Source organism: Galendromus occidentalis, unplaced genomic scaffold, assembly GCF_000255335.2.
Source record: "Galendromus occidentalis unplaced genomic scaffold, Mocc_1.1 scf7180000075543, whole genome shotgun sequence".
NCBI classification, from domain to species: domain Eukaryota; kingdom Metazoa; phylum Arthropoda; class Arachnida; order Mesostigmata; family Phytoseiidae; genus Galendromus; species Galendromus occidentalis.
In genome coordinates this window covers 160,929-175,081 of record NW_003803533.1, presented here as the reverse complement: position 1 = coordinate 175,081, position 14,153 = coordinate 160,929, and the positions used below count along the sequence as shown (strand labels likewise).

General features: G+C 51.9%; 2 protein-coding genes across 2 annotated transcripts; one reads left to right on the top strand and one right to left on the bottom strand.

The window, feature by feature from the left end:
• Positions 1-3,398: 3,398 nt before the first annotated feature.
• LOC100904782 (uncharacterized) lies at positions 3,399-4,760 on the top strand. The gene is made up of 6 exons (XM_003737405.2): positions 3,399-3,421; positions 3,659-3,769; positions 3,919-3,937; positions 4,016-4,185; positions 4,311-4,495; positions 4,600-4,760. The coding sequence occupies exons 2-6, from the start codon at positions 3,665-3,667 to the stop codon at positions 4,715-4,717; spliced, it is 597 nt and encodes a 198-aa protein (XP_003737453.1). The 5' UTR covers positions 3,399-3,421; positions 3,659-3,664; the 3' UTR covers positions 4,718-4,760.
• A 236-nt stretch (positions 4,761-4,996) lies between these two features.
• LOC100904636 (uncharacterized) lies at positions 4,997-6,329 on the bottom strand. Its single transcript, XM_003737404.1, has 5 exons — positions 6,158-6,329; positions 5,969-6,032; positions 5,649-5,809; positions 5,326-5,504; positions 4,997-5,243 (listed from the first exon to the last, which is right to left on the bottom strand). Exons 1-5 carry the CDS (start codon positions 6,254-6,256, stop codon positions 5,084-5,086), a joined length of 663 nt encoding a protein of 220 aa, XP_003737452.1. The 5' UTR covers positions 6,257-6,329; the 3' UTR covers positions 4,997-5,083.
• Between the last annotated feature and the right edge of the window lie 7,824 nt (positions 6,330-14,153).

The following is a 14,153-nucleotide window of genomic DNA, read 5'->3' as shown; positions in this document are numbered from 1 at the left end:
GATTCGCCGTCCAGACTCGCGACTACATTGATTGGCTCTTCGCCGGATCGTCCACGTCTCTCGATTCTGTTGAAAATGTGTCACTTTCAAGATCCGTCCCTTCCACACACTGGGTCCTACGCTACATCAGCAGGATGTTCGGTCCGATTGGTCCCCTTACAATTAGACTTACTTAGACGACAGCTACAGCGACCGTTGACAGCAGCATTCCGCGAGAGATTCGGTCAGGTGCGTTGTTAAGGGACCGTTATTCATGGACCGCAGCCCTACTTCTTTGAGTGAGGAGATTTACGGGTTCTTGTAGAACGCGTTGAACTCGATAGGCTCCGCTCATGAGAGTAGTTTTCGCCACCCCAATGCTCTCGGGAAAATCATCGGGGAGCCCCTGCATCCGCAAAAGTCCCGAGCCATATATGACACTCACAGGCAAAAAAACTCATCCTAGGAGGTGGAAGTCCGGCAGCAAATGAGTCGTCTAGACTCTAGACTGAGACACTTTCAGAGATTCCTCCCGTTCAGCACTCGACAGATTCTGAATCGCATCTTCGGATCATGTGATAGACGACAAAATCGGATACTCGAGTCGAAGACTCCCTGTGTTCAGTTCCGGGAAGAGCAGCCAATCTTATAAACCTCGAGAAATTGAATGGATTGGAGAGGTGAGCGGAGCTGGAGTTGAATCCCGGCTTTGTCGTTCTGGAGATACACTGCCCACGCATGCTCATGATTGTTGTAGCTCCCGAATCCATTCACAGGAGTTTCAGACGAGTGTTTCCCACCCCCACCCCTGACTAAGCCGCCGCCTACTGTCGCGGATCCAAAGTTTTCAAGCCACATGAGAGGCTTTGAAAAGGAGGAACCGGAGAGAACACGTGGATTCGCGTTAGGCCTGAAAGCAGAAGGACTAGTCATCCTCTTTTATCCCTACGAGTAGCCGTCGAGCGCGGCCGGGGGCCGCCATCACCCACCGCGGATCAAGAGAACGATATCCGCTCGACAGAATTTCAGCGAGTCGACAGAATTCGAATCCGTGCCTTTCGAACCACAGTAGAAGGACAGCGTACCTTAGTACCACATGGTACTACATAAGCTTCGTGGTCAAGAAGGAGGGTTTCGACAATCACTGGGCGGAGGGGTAGAAGATGAGAAAGAAAACATTCACTTGCACACCGGGGCATGATTCCGCAACCGCCGAAGCACGTTTGTGCGAAAAGTGGTGGGGAGAAAGAGCCGAGAAAGGTCGAATGATCCCTGTTTCAAACTTCCGCGCTGAAGCGCCGGTTTTTGTAAGCCTAGTGTAAGGCTTAGGAGCGATGTGAGCGCTCTAGTCCGAGTAAGTACGCGTTCGCTTATTCTGGGCTCGCTTGATTGCGGAATCGCGTCGTTATGGGCTTGGTCCAACGACTCGCGTCGCTTCGAACCACGTCCATCGGCTTCGCGTCCTCTGAGTCTTCGTCATTTTCGCCGCGGCGAATCGGACTCGCGTTGTCTCGGGCTTCGCGTCATTTCGAGTCTGCGACATCCTCGCAACGGTATTTCGGACTGGCGTCGTTCTCAGCTCCGCGTCATTCTGTCGCAAACATGGCCAGTCCCGAATCACGCTGATGAGGGCAAGGGGGGCGAGCCGGAGATCCGATAGGGTTCGCGGCAGTCTATCAGGGAGTTCAGATCGAGTTCCCTCGCTGACCTTCATGAGCTCCGAAACTCCCTCAAATATCATCCTGATCCGGTCTTCCCGGTCATGGAGAGCATGAATTCCGAGGATTCGATCAGATGACTGATTCCGCCACTGAGCGGGGATACTTTCCATGTTCTTCCATGAGTCTCTCCGTCGTGACGGCTCAACTCCCGCGGGCTCTGTCTGCGGGTCCCCCATCGACTTCCCGCGTTGGAGATCCCCCGGTTCGACGGAGTCAAGGGACGGAAGACGAGGGCTCAGCCTTTTCTCCGAGAGATAGATTTATGATCGTATTTTTGAGAGGCCGTGCTCGCCACTCGAGGATTTGACGCTGATGTGGATCCCTGAAGGTCTGAGATGTCTCATTGAAGAGTCACGCCATTCTCGTCACACCGACGCTTTTCGGAAGAATCAATTGGAACCTCGGAAAAGCTTTCGAGCCGGAGTTCCTCCATCGATGTCACTGTGCTCCAAGCTCTGAGTGGACTCTGTCCGTAGCAGGAGGCGCAGATAGCATGGAACACCGGACAGCGGTAAGATCCGGCGCTGGAGAGGACCCAAACCGGAGAGGAAATGGAAGCACGGTCCGCGATCGGCAGAAGAGCACCAAGGCACTCCATCGACTCGCTCGTGATCACCGTATACAGACACGGCGAGAATCTTGGGTAGGAGAGGATGATTAGCCCGGAGTTTGGAACCCGAGCTCACGAATGACGGGAACATGCTCCGATGGAGACCGCCTCCGGTACCGATCCTAGAGAGTTCCTCCCCGCATTCGTCCAACGGAGCTCGGCAGGGGCTCTGGAACTTTATATGAAACTAGCCACGAGGGCGCCTCGCGCCCGGAGTGCGTAGGAACATGATAGAATGCGACGGAACATGAAAGAATGGGAAGGAACACGAAACTTATTCGATGCTGACACGCAAGCTCTGGAAGACGATGAGCTCCTGAGGCTGGCAGGAATGAAATCTTTTGGAATCCTCGATCCTCTGATCACCCCGATCATGGTCCCGAGACGATTCGAGCCTTCGTAGGGGTTCAGGGAAGCTCGCTCGGTAGGCTGCCGCGCCGTCATTCGAATCGTGCGATTGTCGCCGGAGCAGTCGTAATATCATTTGAAGATATTCTGGAGAGCTCTGCGTTCGATCTCGGAGCTATCGGCTCATCGGATAATGCAAAGCGAGCGGTCCTCATAGTTTCGAAGACTCGGGCGGTCAAGAGACCATGAATGACAACATGACTCTCAGACGATGCTGACTCGCGAGCTCCAGGAGTAGATGAGCTTCTAAGGCTGGAGGGAATGCACCTCATTTGCACGCTCTCGATCCTCTGATCACCCTGATCATGTCCAAGTGCTCCTGCAGCGAATCATTCTTCCTCGCTCGTGCTCTGCCGACATTCTTCGAAATGAATGAAAATGACTCCCTGGATCTAAGCACATATAGACCCGGAGGGCTCGCTAGGGTTCCGTGAGTTACGGATTGTAGAACGGCTGACAAGGAATTGTGAGGCGCGGTTCCTTCTCGGCTCGCCCTCACGAGATTAGCAAATATGACTCACATCTACTGCTGCGGAAACTGCAAGACGCAGCGGTCGTAAATCCATAAATCTTTCAACGATTTCGTCGCTAACCGTAACAGTCAGGTTCGCAATCCGTGAATTACGGTGGCAGCTAGGGACCATGGCGCCTATAAAAGAGCTCTCCGGGAAGTTGGGAGAAGAGAGTTCGGTTCCAAAAACAGGTATGGCGTCTCTGGAGGAGTTTCGACTTTCATTTTTCCCCGGGAAAGGAGTGGACTCAGAATCGAAACGCCGTTCCGTGAACACTGAGCTATACCTCGGCTTTTAGAATACCAATCTGTTCCACGTCCACGAGCGCGAAGTGGCATTTCTCACGGATGCATTCGTGACGCCTTGCTCAAGTGGGACCCACCGGATAAACTTTAAATCGTGACTGACTCTCGACTCCGTAATTGCAGATCAGAATGCTCGTTCCCGTCGTTCTATGTGCGGCGCTTGCCTCGAGTGCATTCGGCGCTTTCAACGCCGACCAGTACATAGATAGTATCCTCCGAGATCTTCCACTACAGGTGAATTCTAGATTCTAGAGCTTCGATCGGATTTCAAGACGAAAATACGAGATGCACCATTTCCTGAATGAAATAATTGTTCATCGTCGTCTGACCGCTTACAGGCGGCCGGCAGCGGCTTGGACCCCTCAAGAGCGTACCCCTTCCAGTTCAAAGTGAAAGGGAACGGTGAGTACGTCGCTCGAGAACTTTGGACACGATTGTACCAGAAGAACGAGAATCTCAATGAATGAGTGCCATCTTCAGGTCTGCTGAATCGTGATCTGAAGGTCAACGTTACACAGGGCTCGATTATCGGATTGGGGTCAGTCCTCCGAAGAGGCCACTGCACGTACGGTATTGCTGCGGGGGAATATAAGCTCGGATGTTATGTCAGTTTGGGTGCTGTACGTGTTCTCCTCAACGCTGACGTTAAGGTGATAGTCTCGACTGAAATTTATGAAGTCTATAGTCTATGAAGGTATCGAAATTGTGCTCGTACCTCTCTGCTAGCGGCAGTCTGAAAGCGGGACCGGATTGACATCTTAGCCCCCTACCCCAGGGAGATTCCCTCATCGCGAACACGCACTCCATATCTACCACGACTCTCGTGGAGGACAGCTCGTACGCTCTCATTGAGGTCCAAGGAAGGCCCGGCTCCATCGGAAGACTATCGAATGTCAGCCTCTCTCCGCTCACCATGACGTCTTCCGTGACTCAGGGAAAACTCGATCTCAACTCGGCCAGGTCTGTCGCTGCGGCGAGGAAACGAGTCGGAATGCAATGGCTCACGGAAAGACTTCCCAGATAGCTTGTCCTCGGTCTGAAATCCCCAATATCTCTTTTTACAGAATCTCCGACTTTGTTAGACAATTGAATGCGGCCCTCGCTACTCAGATTTCATCTGCTATGCGCGGACCCTTCGCCAATGTGCTGAGCACCCTCATCAGCAACCGTCCCTTCCCTTGAGCCATGACGTGGTTTCGGAATAAAATGATTTCGCATTGACATGCACTCGGTGCTTTTCCTCAATTCCCCTGGAACTCCACAGAGTCTGCAGCGCCGGATCCTCCGACTCTCAGAGGAGCCGCAGTTGGGCTAGAGACAATAAGATGCACTTCCTCGGGAACGTAGTGGTTCCGGATTTTTTTCTTGAAGTACTGCCTGTTATCGCCTTAAGAAATCTCTGCTTCTATCAATCGGTGGCTATCGACGGATGAATGGATGCATGGATTGATGGACTCTACATTTCGGAGGATTCTCACACGTTTGCGTATATTTCAATGCTATTCCCCCTCTCGGGCTCGGGCGCTCTTGAGATCAATGGAAGATGCTTCAGGATTCGTCTCGCGCTTCGGATGTTTGCCGGGATCCATCGAGGGTAGAGTTCAAACGCTGAAGTTCGTCGCGGAACACTCTGCCGTATCGATTCCAGAGAATGTCGTTGAGCCGTATCCTCACTTGCGTCTGCAGGCTTCTCAAGAACTCCTTCTTCCTGTGTTGAGTGGGAAAATGAGTCAGTTACTCTCATGGATAGAGGAGCTGGAGATCGGAAGCGACTCGATATCCCGACGAACCGATTCTTGTTGAGATCGAGCTGCCCCTCCACGGCGACAAGCGGGATCACGTCGTCAATGAAAGTGCCGAGGAGACGGGTCTGTCTACCGTGGTCGCCTTCCATTGCGACACCGATTTTAGGCAGCACGAAGGTCACGTTTACAACGATGTCATGAAGACTTCTGGACAGCCGATCTCCCTAAGGATCCCGAAACGTCTAATGTATAAGCGAGGCTCAATATTCGAAGATTCGGAGCAGAAGACTTAGAGTCAAATTAATCGAACGCTCCGACGAGAAATATATACGTGTTCAGAATTCAGAACACTCGAGGGTAAGACTCACCTTCACGCTAGCTCTGAGCGATGCCTCCAGGTCACAAGTGGTGAGTACGCAATAAGCTCTCGCATACGTTGAGTTCTTGAATTCACAAGGCTCTTTCCGACGCAGGAGTGATAGTCCGGAGACTGAGGAATTCTTGAAATCCGCGACGAATTTCGGGAGCCCTGCAACGGAATCCGATCTCGTTCTGATGGACTCGGGCATTTGCTGGAGTTTCATTTGCCCCCTAGAATCCCCAAGAAAGCTTCGACCCATATCGGAGCCTCTTCATATTGCGTGCTCTGCCTGAATCACTATTCCCCTCATTGAAACCGTCTCCTCACAAGTGCTGTTGATTTGGATCTGGAAACGATCCAGGAAGGCAGGCTCCAAACCCGCGAGGATAATCTGGAAGTATGGACCTGCTCCGTGAATCTCTTGTGCTCATTAGCCTCCTATTCAAATTCGGAGGAATTACGCAATAAATCATTAGCACCAAAACTACGGGGTTTTGTGAACAGCGGCACCGTCACCTTTGGTTTGATTCCAAGCAACACATCGTCAACCAAGTCATCAGCGGGGTTCGCAAAAACTAGAGCACAGGTCCAGAGTAGTGTCGCAGTGAAGAGCATAGTCGCCTTTGGTGGACAATCTTGACCGAATGGAGATCCTTTCGCACGGAAGCAGGCTGAGCTCAGGACGGGGACTCGTGATCGAGAAAAGCGCTTGGGGCATGAGTAGCTCTTGAATGTGATCAGTTTGGCTCTCGCCTCTTTGTTTAAAGTTCTAAGAGGAACTCCGACAGAGCTCCTCTCTTAATCTTGAGTGGTCGATAAGGATTCGAGAGGCTGAACGGCGGGAACGAGGAAGATCACCGAGAGGTATGCAAGAGGTACGAGGTTCTCGAGAGGTCGGATAAGTCCAGAAAGAGCTCCCTCGACCCCTGTGATACTTGAGAGTGACAGAGGCCTGCATCGCCCAGTTAGCTTTCGGGATGAATGCCGGCAAGAGAAAAATAATTAGATCCAGCAATTGAGCCATCGGGGAACGACACAGAGATGTAAACGTGACAGCAAGCAAAACGAAACTTGTCGACAACTTCAATTTACCTGGGAATGACTCTGACACCGAGACTTCGCTGCACACTGCAACTCGATATCAAGAAGGCAAGGACGGCAGTAATAAGCGCGCACATGGGAATCACTTCGATCATAATAAAATATCCAATATGAGAAGAGCCCCGATCCTAAAGCGCTGATGAGCGCAGATTATGCGGAGATGACGACACGGGAAGCCATCGCTTTGAAGCTTAGTAAATTCAATCAAATGTCAAAAGCCTCGCATAGAAGAGCGGTGAAAATATTGGGGAACTCAGCAGGAAGCTTGACAGGACTTGCAAGCGCGAGGAAGAGACGTGTGGTGTCACGATGTACAGAGCCGTTAGGTGAGTTCCTCAGGGGACAAAATCAGCTTTGACGTGTCTTGGTTAGAGGTTATTGCAGAGGCGCCGAGCCCAGACTTTCGGGCCCTCCCGGTTCTAGAAATTCTTTGGCATAAGTCTGGGAATTCCGGCGCACGCACAATCAACCATTTGGGGGGATTGCATCAAGCCATCAATGCCGCGTTTTGGAAGGAGCATGGGAATCTCTTCGGAATGTTCAGATGTCTCCAAGAACATAAGCAGAACTCATGAGAGGTTAAGAAGTGCTGTGCTCGCGTATGGAAGGGAACCGTCCCGTTAATGCAAAAACCTCGAAGATTCAAGCTCCAAGCTCCGATTCTTGGAAGAGTATTTCAGAACCAATCATATACCCTAGAGACAGTATTTCCTTGGCGTCGCGCCGGCTTGGAACGCTCTCCGAGACTCCTCTGTCAAAAAAATCGATTGTCGAAGTCGTGATTGCGGCAGCTGTGACGCCGCTGCCTTACATTTCCTTTCGCTTCTGTCCTGAGGAGGGCTTCAAGCTCTGCGAAGCTTATTTCTCGGGCTCCTCTGAGAGATCCACAGTCTCGGTATTCGAATTGGTTACTCGACCGTCCCCGAAACTTCGAACTCCCTCATCCGAGCCCTCGACGACCTACAATGTATCTTCGGAGATTGGAAAGTGGGGGATTGGGGATTCCGGAGACCCCCTGGATACCGATGAGTATCTTTCCTCTGAGAGCGAGGAGTTTTCATTTTCGGAACATGGTCCTCCTCTTCCAAACATAAGTTCGCTTCGAAACGCCAATGCGCGATAAAGGGCCTCCATGTGGATTTTCTCCTCATGAGATTTCATCAAAACTCCTCGGAGAAGATAGCACGATGCACGTCTCCTCGGAAGAAATTATTCGATGTCGAGATGGGTGTCCTGACAGAGAACGGAGCGGACGATAGGCTACCTCGGAAGAGACGCTTTCCCTTGTCGGAATCACGGTCCAACATCTGACGATGAGCTTCGCTTTTTTGATAGGAAGCCGTCTTCGCCTTCTCCAACTTCGCTCCGAAGTTCTTGCGGCTTACCTCTTCCCTGAGAGTTGGATGCCGAGGTCCTTTCGCCATTAGCCTTCGCGGGAGCCGGGCGGTATCGTTCTTGGCCTTGGTTCCGTTCCCCAATATTCAGAGGTCTGCTTCTGACTTGGCGCTTTCGCGGTCGGATTTGAATGTGATCAGTTCGCCTCTAGCCTAATATGTAATTGTTGGGATAACTCCGACACGGCTCATCCCCGACACGGCGATACGGGCTCCGACAGTTTGCTCAATCTTGAGTGGTCGATGAGGAATAATTGAGACTTGAGAGGCCGGTCGGGGGTAATGAGGAAGAAAACAGTAGGAGAAATGAATGGTACACGAGAGCTCTTAGGAGAGGTCAGATCAGCTCTGTTTGCGGTGTCTTCACTTCTGCACTTCTGCGCAATTCACCTACTGCAGCGGCCGTCCCCAGCGACGAGGAGCTATCTGTGTCATCGTAATCGGAGCACTCCGGGTCGAGCTGATTACTGAATACCGTCTGTACCGAATCGAACGAAGATATCCATCCAAGATGGGGCGGACTGAGAAACTCTCATTCGTTTCATGCCTCCGGGAACTATTTCCCCATGAACAATGAAGCGAACGATTCCTTCAGAGGTACTCGCTTCTCCTGCAATAGGTCGATCCATGAGGGAAGGGGAGCTTTCTCTTACATCCCCCTACCCCCTACCTGCCGCGACAAGCGTGATGTTCTCTGCCAGCTTCGAGTCCAACGTCTGATCTCATCTGAAGAATGCGGGAAGTGCCTTGCCGAGCTTTGCTTCGGTGCTAACTATGTCGTGGCACGATGGCCTCTCCCTGGGACGCGCTTGACGAGAGCACTCTGTAGATCTCGGACTGAAGTCGTCGATCGACTTCAGACGTATCGGATATCAGATCGTTCCATACATGAAAAGTGAAGCGTCTTCTCGAGAGGCTGACATTCACGGAGTATGGAAACCGCTGAGATCTATGCTCATCGGGAAAACATCAACCCCGAGTGTGAGCTTCGATCTCTCAAGAACACAGGTACAGTCGGTGGAAGACGAATTCTCGCCGAACGACAACGGGTGTGGGAGTCCTGACCGCGGAGGTGTGGACGAAATACTCCGTCCTTGGAAAATTCTGAATATCTGCGAGCCACCCTGGTTGATAACTCGACGCTGTAAATTATATTTCGCGGTCTTGAGACCGAAAACGCCCTTGAGCGTGCTGAGTTTCATATTTCTCATCGGTACCCTTCTCTGTACAATAATGTCATTGATCCTTAGGAAGGTCGAACCTGACGTCGAACACTCGACTCAACCTTCTTTAGGCGTCGATAGCACCTCGAGTCCGACGTCATCGGTTTGAATAAAACTCGAGTTGCTAGACTAATCCCGGGAATGGCGATCTCGTGTTTTATGTCGAAGCACGATAAGTGCTCTCGAATCGGTGGAGCTGTGGAGCTCCAACGATATATGCAGACTTATTTATCATTCTCGTCTCTGAAGAAGGAAAATAAGATGTTGCGGCGTTAGGGTGCTCATAATACTCTGAACAGGCGGAATTCTGAGCGAAGATGTTCCCTTCCTTCTCTGCGATTTCCGCGGTCCGGAGCGGGACGATTCAATCTTCCCCTGCAATGAAAAATCAGGCGCCCGGCGATCATGTTTGCGTTTAAAAAACTTCGGGTATCGTTCTGAATACACTTGTTTAAGAGCACTGGATGGATAATTTCTGCCATCTATCAGCGGAGCTCGGAAACTCTGAGGCGTTGGTTCCACACGAGAGCCGATCGAACCGATCCCGGAACTGCAGTGACGGATCCACCGAAAGACTGACGGGAAGCTGAGGGCACCATCCCCTGATCCCTTTCGAGAAAAGTCGGTGCTTGAACAATGCTAATGTATCGATATAAATCTAAGAAACAGGCCTCGAGGAGAAGCGTTCGCATCCTGATTCCTAGTCGGCCAGGAGTTACCCTCCTCTCTAAGGAAGAATCCCGCATCCGTCGTGCGAGCTGCGTGGGCGGCCCGATCATTGATTCGGTTTCGTGAATGGAGCTCACAACTCGTGAGCTCAACCTCGGCTTCTCAAACTCATCAGGCATGAAAAGACTTTGAGAGTGCAGGAACCATGGAATTCGATAGATTCCCCTCCTCCAGATTCACTGCCGCTCCCGCTGACTGACAAAGCTCGAACCCCTTAAACGCGACTTGGATCAAGTATTGCGGTAATCGACCTCCTACAGCGAGGAAGCCTTTGTTTCGAATCGGACTTCTCGTGGAGAAGGCAACATATCTCGAAAAAACACCGATCTTTATCCGCTCGATCTTCGACTAGGTCTCGAGACAGATCGACGAAAACCCAAAACACTCGCACAACGGGAGGCCTTGTGAAATCCGAGAATAGCTGTCTGGAAATTCGTCGAAACATTGTCTCTTTGAGCATAGACACTCCTTTCGTTCGGGGACCATAGTCCGTTGGAATACATTTTTTCCTGATTTGACACCTCGAGTAGTATCCTCCGACGGCCGTGGACTGTCTCCCGAGCATCAAAACGTGCCTCCTCAGCAGTCTGAGGTCGCACACTTACGAACGACGAATTTATGGCGATTGCTGGAGGGCAGAGCCAGCGCTCGGGAGTCACGTCACAGCCCTTCTTAAACCACAATGAACTTCTGACCGGAAATTTTTTCTAACAATCTCCACTCGAGGAGGGCGAGAGCTGATCGGAGTGCCCTCGCTCCTCCCATGATTCTGAAATACGCATGAAATCATTCCTCTCTCGAACCCCGCATCATGGAATACCCGAGAAGATTGGTTTCCGTTCTGACTAAGCTAAGACCGCATCGGTTTCATGCTGTATCCGCTTTCAAGAACAAAGTCTCGTGTCGTCTCAGTGCAGCCAAACCGCTTGGAGCCTACAGCATTCGGAACTGACGTTCAGATATCCCTCTGAGATCGGTTCAATCATTTATCCTCTGCCGATCTTGAGAGATTTCGAGCTGCCGTGGATCGAGCAACATCTTCAGAGTAAAGGTCAGTGAGCTGAGGCGAACGTCTAGCTTCGCATGGACTTCGGAATCGCTAGAGAGTGTCCTTGAATTCGAAGACGGCCTTCAATTAAGCGCATTGTTCCCGCCTGTGTCGAATATTTCTCGAAATAGCCTGCTCAAACTGGCGGATGCGACTGCAGGGACACAACGAGGCGTCATATTAGCCGAAACAGTGCCAAAACCTCGAGAAACGTTCTATCATTTGCCTAGTTCCTACGATCTCACGGCTCGATCAGGTTGTAGTGAACGTAATGTGTTCTCCCTTATCTATCCCGAGAGCCTTCCGATGATATTGATGTAGGGTCTGTGGGACGATTTTCTGTGAGCTTGCCAAGATCATCGTTAATCGATACATGGCATATGATGATGATGCCGCGCTGTTTTTCAAGAGGGGGAACTTTCTCGCTGGAGCCGGACCGGAGTTTCCTCACTGCGTTCAATCGAGCTTGATGAGACCTTGCGGATGGAAACAGCAGGGTTCCCCCATGACATGAACTCCGGCCGGGATCCCCGCGCTCGAATGCGAGATCGAATGCGCGACTCAATACCACATGTGTGAGAGGGGATCAAAGCGCCGTTCGGCACGCCGAAGAATCGAACCGACCTCTGGACTCTGATTCCGCTCAGTTCAGTCCGTGCCGATTGAATCTGAACCTATTTGATTTATACGACCCTGATTTATCTTCATTATCGGGAGTGTTCGGATCCGGGAAAATCGTCGAGCCTCAGCTCCCCATTGTGGCTCGCTTGCATAGAATTTCCTCATGGGCGGCGCGCAATCATCACAATCTCCCTATCGATCCGTGGATCGAGAACCTTAGCCAACATCGGGCAGCTCCAAGGGCGCGAGACAAGTTCCATTCGATTTCCTTTCCCATGGAGGATCATACAGCGCTCTCCGCGCGGTGTTTGTGTTCTGACTCAGAAATGAAAGTGTTGTGTGTTTCCGTTTTAGAGACGCGGCAGCCCCTTATCGGTCTACCCACAAAGAGTGAAAACATAGTTGAAGGATACCCGTGCTCCCGAAAGGCGCCTCTCTAGAACATACTTTGCGCTCTCGGAAGCCGAACGCCATGTATCTTTTCGGGGGAGAAAACGACACGTAAGTCCGAGCCATCGAGCGAAGTCTTTTATTCTGAGTATTCTTGTCCCAATCAGGTGAAAATCGGGAGACGACGATTCCGCTACGGAATTCCCCTTTCCAGATTTCTCGTGCACGATACGAAACTCAGCCCTCCTAGTGTCGACGTGGATTTTTGCTCAAATTACTCGTGCAATGCTTGCTCGTTCTCGACGAAAAACAAGGCAGGATTGAAAGTCCATCAAACTCGGAAGCATAAGTTCAATGATGAGGCGTCGTATCTCGGCGAGAACCGCTTCCCAGCTAAGGGAAGGAGAACGAATAATAATTCATTCCCTGAAATCACCGCCCTGCTCGGGGGGCGAGATCACCACGAAGCGCCATTTCTGCAGAACTACGAAGATCCTTTCATGGGCGGCATGTTGAATATGCCCATGTACAACAACACGCCCCCCAGTTTCGCCGGGGGCTATGAGAACAGGGAGTATCGATCTCGTGGAGGAAACTTCGCTCACGCGCACATGCAAGATCTCAGCCGCCCCAACAATGGCAGAGCGTGCATATGGAACCCGGCGTTCTCAGAGAACCGGTCTTCGATGGTGAATTTTCCACCCGGAGCCCCGAGGGGGGCTGAATCAAACTTCGGACTTCTCAGTCCGACACAGATGAGGCAAGCGCCGAACACGCCAGCGAACTTCACTGTCGCGTCCCCGGATCTGTCGCTCGGCTCGAGCTCTCGAATGTTACGGGTGAGTGGATTGGGTGATGTGTTCGATTTCCGTCCTGAAGCTCATCTCGGGGTCAGTTTAGCAGCCTCGATGGCAACACCGGAACCGCCCGAACATGCCGCTTTTCTCGAACAGAATCACCTCGTCGTAGACGTTCCCACTAGAACCCGTGTTGCGACGCCAACTACCAGGGGCGAGGGCAGTGCACTGAACCCCATCGAAGTGATTGATCTCACGGAACCTCCCTGCTTGGGCGGTGGAAGCGATGGGGAGCGGATCCAGATCGCGCGGATCGATGCTGAAAGGCGATCACGAGACAGTTTGCTTCGATCACGACGAACTTTCGTTTGGGGTGGAGTACTCCCGTTGGAGGGATCGCGAGAAATTCCCCGACAATCTGGCGGAATCGCTCAAGACGGGAGTCGAAGCCTCGACATGCCTACCCTGGAGAGATTGTTGGAGCGAAGTACGCCGCCGTCTTCGATCGAAGCAACTGCCGCGGGTGGATCTGATTCGCAATCAGGATTACGGGAAAACGCTCGGCAGCATAAGGAGAACAAATCTGATGCAGCGATGGCACGGATGAAACCTCGAGAGTTCCGCGACCGTGCCGTTCTTGAGGACAGCCGACCAGGCCTGCGCCCTCCCGTGGACAACGAGACCGATAGGAGCAAGGCGCCCGCGAGTGCCAATGCTGCAGATTTTAGTGAATCGGACTCAACAGTGACGCTGCACTCCGGGCGGACCAGAGCATCCGGCAACGACACACTCATGCAGGCGTACACTGCGCCCATTGCTCCGCAGGATATCGCAGACCTTGTCCCGGAGAATCATCATCCCGGTTAGTGCTATGAGACCGTATCTCCCTAATTTCAAACCTTGTGCCCCGAAATCGGCAACTCCGATGCTGAAAAGTCTGTCGAGCTCCATGACGTCGAGCATCTTTCCCGGCAACGGAGGATCTTTCTCATCCCGTTCCATGAATTTCAGGAGGGAATACAGAAGGCACTGACGGCACTTCGGGTCCTCAACCCGGGAGGAGAAACTCATCCGGAACGGACGGAAGTTTCTCGATGGGAGCAACGGCAGGAGGGATCCCTTCCGATTCTTTCGATTCGAGGTTGGTACGAGGAGTGTTCCCCTGGAAGGTCAGCGAGGACTCCATTCTTTCTCGGAGTCATTTATAAT

Coding starts and splice junctions, on each gene's coding strand:
- LOC100904782 (XM_003737405.2), top strand. CDS start 3,665: ATGCTCGTTCCCGTCGTTCTATGTGCGGCGCTTGCCTCGAGTGCATTC. Junction 4,186..4,310: donor TCCTCAACGCTGACGTTAAG/GTGATAGTCTCG, acceptor CCCCTACCCCAG/GGAGATTCCCTCATCGCGAA. Junction 4,496..4,599: donor CTCGATCTCAACTCGGCCAG/GTCTGTCGCTGC, acceptor CTCTTTTTACAG/AATCTCCGACTTTGTTAGAC.
- LOC100904636 (XM_003737404.1), bottom strand. CDS start 6,256: ATGCTCTTCACTGCGACACTACTCTGGACCTGTGCTCTAGTTTTTGCG. Junction 5,810..5,968: donor GATCCAAATCAACAGCACTT/GTGAGGAGACGG, acceptor ATTCCGTTGCAG/GGCTCCCGAAATTCGTCGCG. Junction 5,505..5,648: donor CGCTCAGAGCTAGCGTGAAG/GTGAGTCTTACC, acceptor CGGGATCCTTAG/GGAGATCGGCTGTCCAGAAG.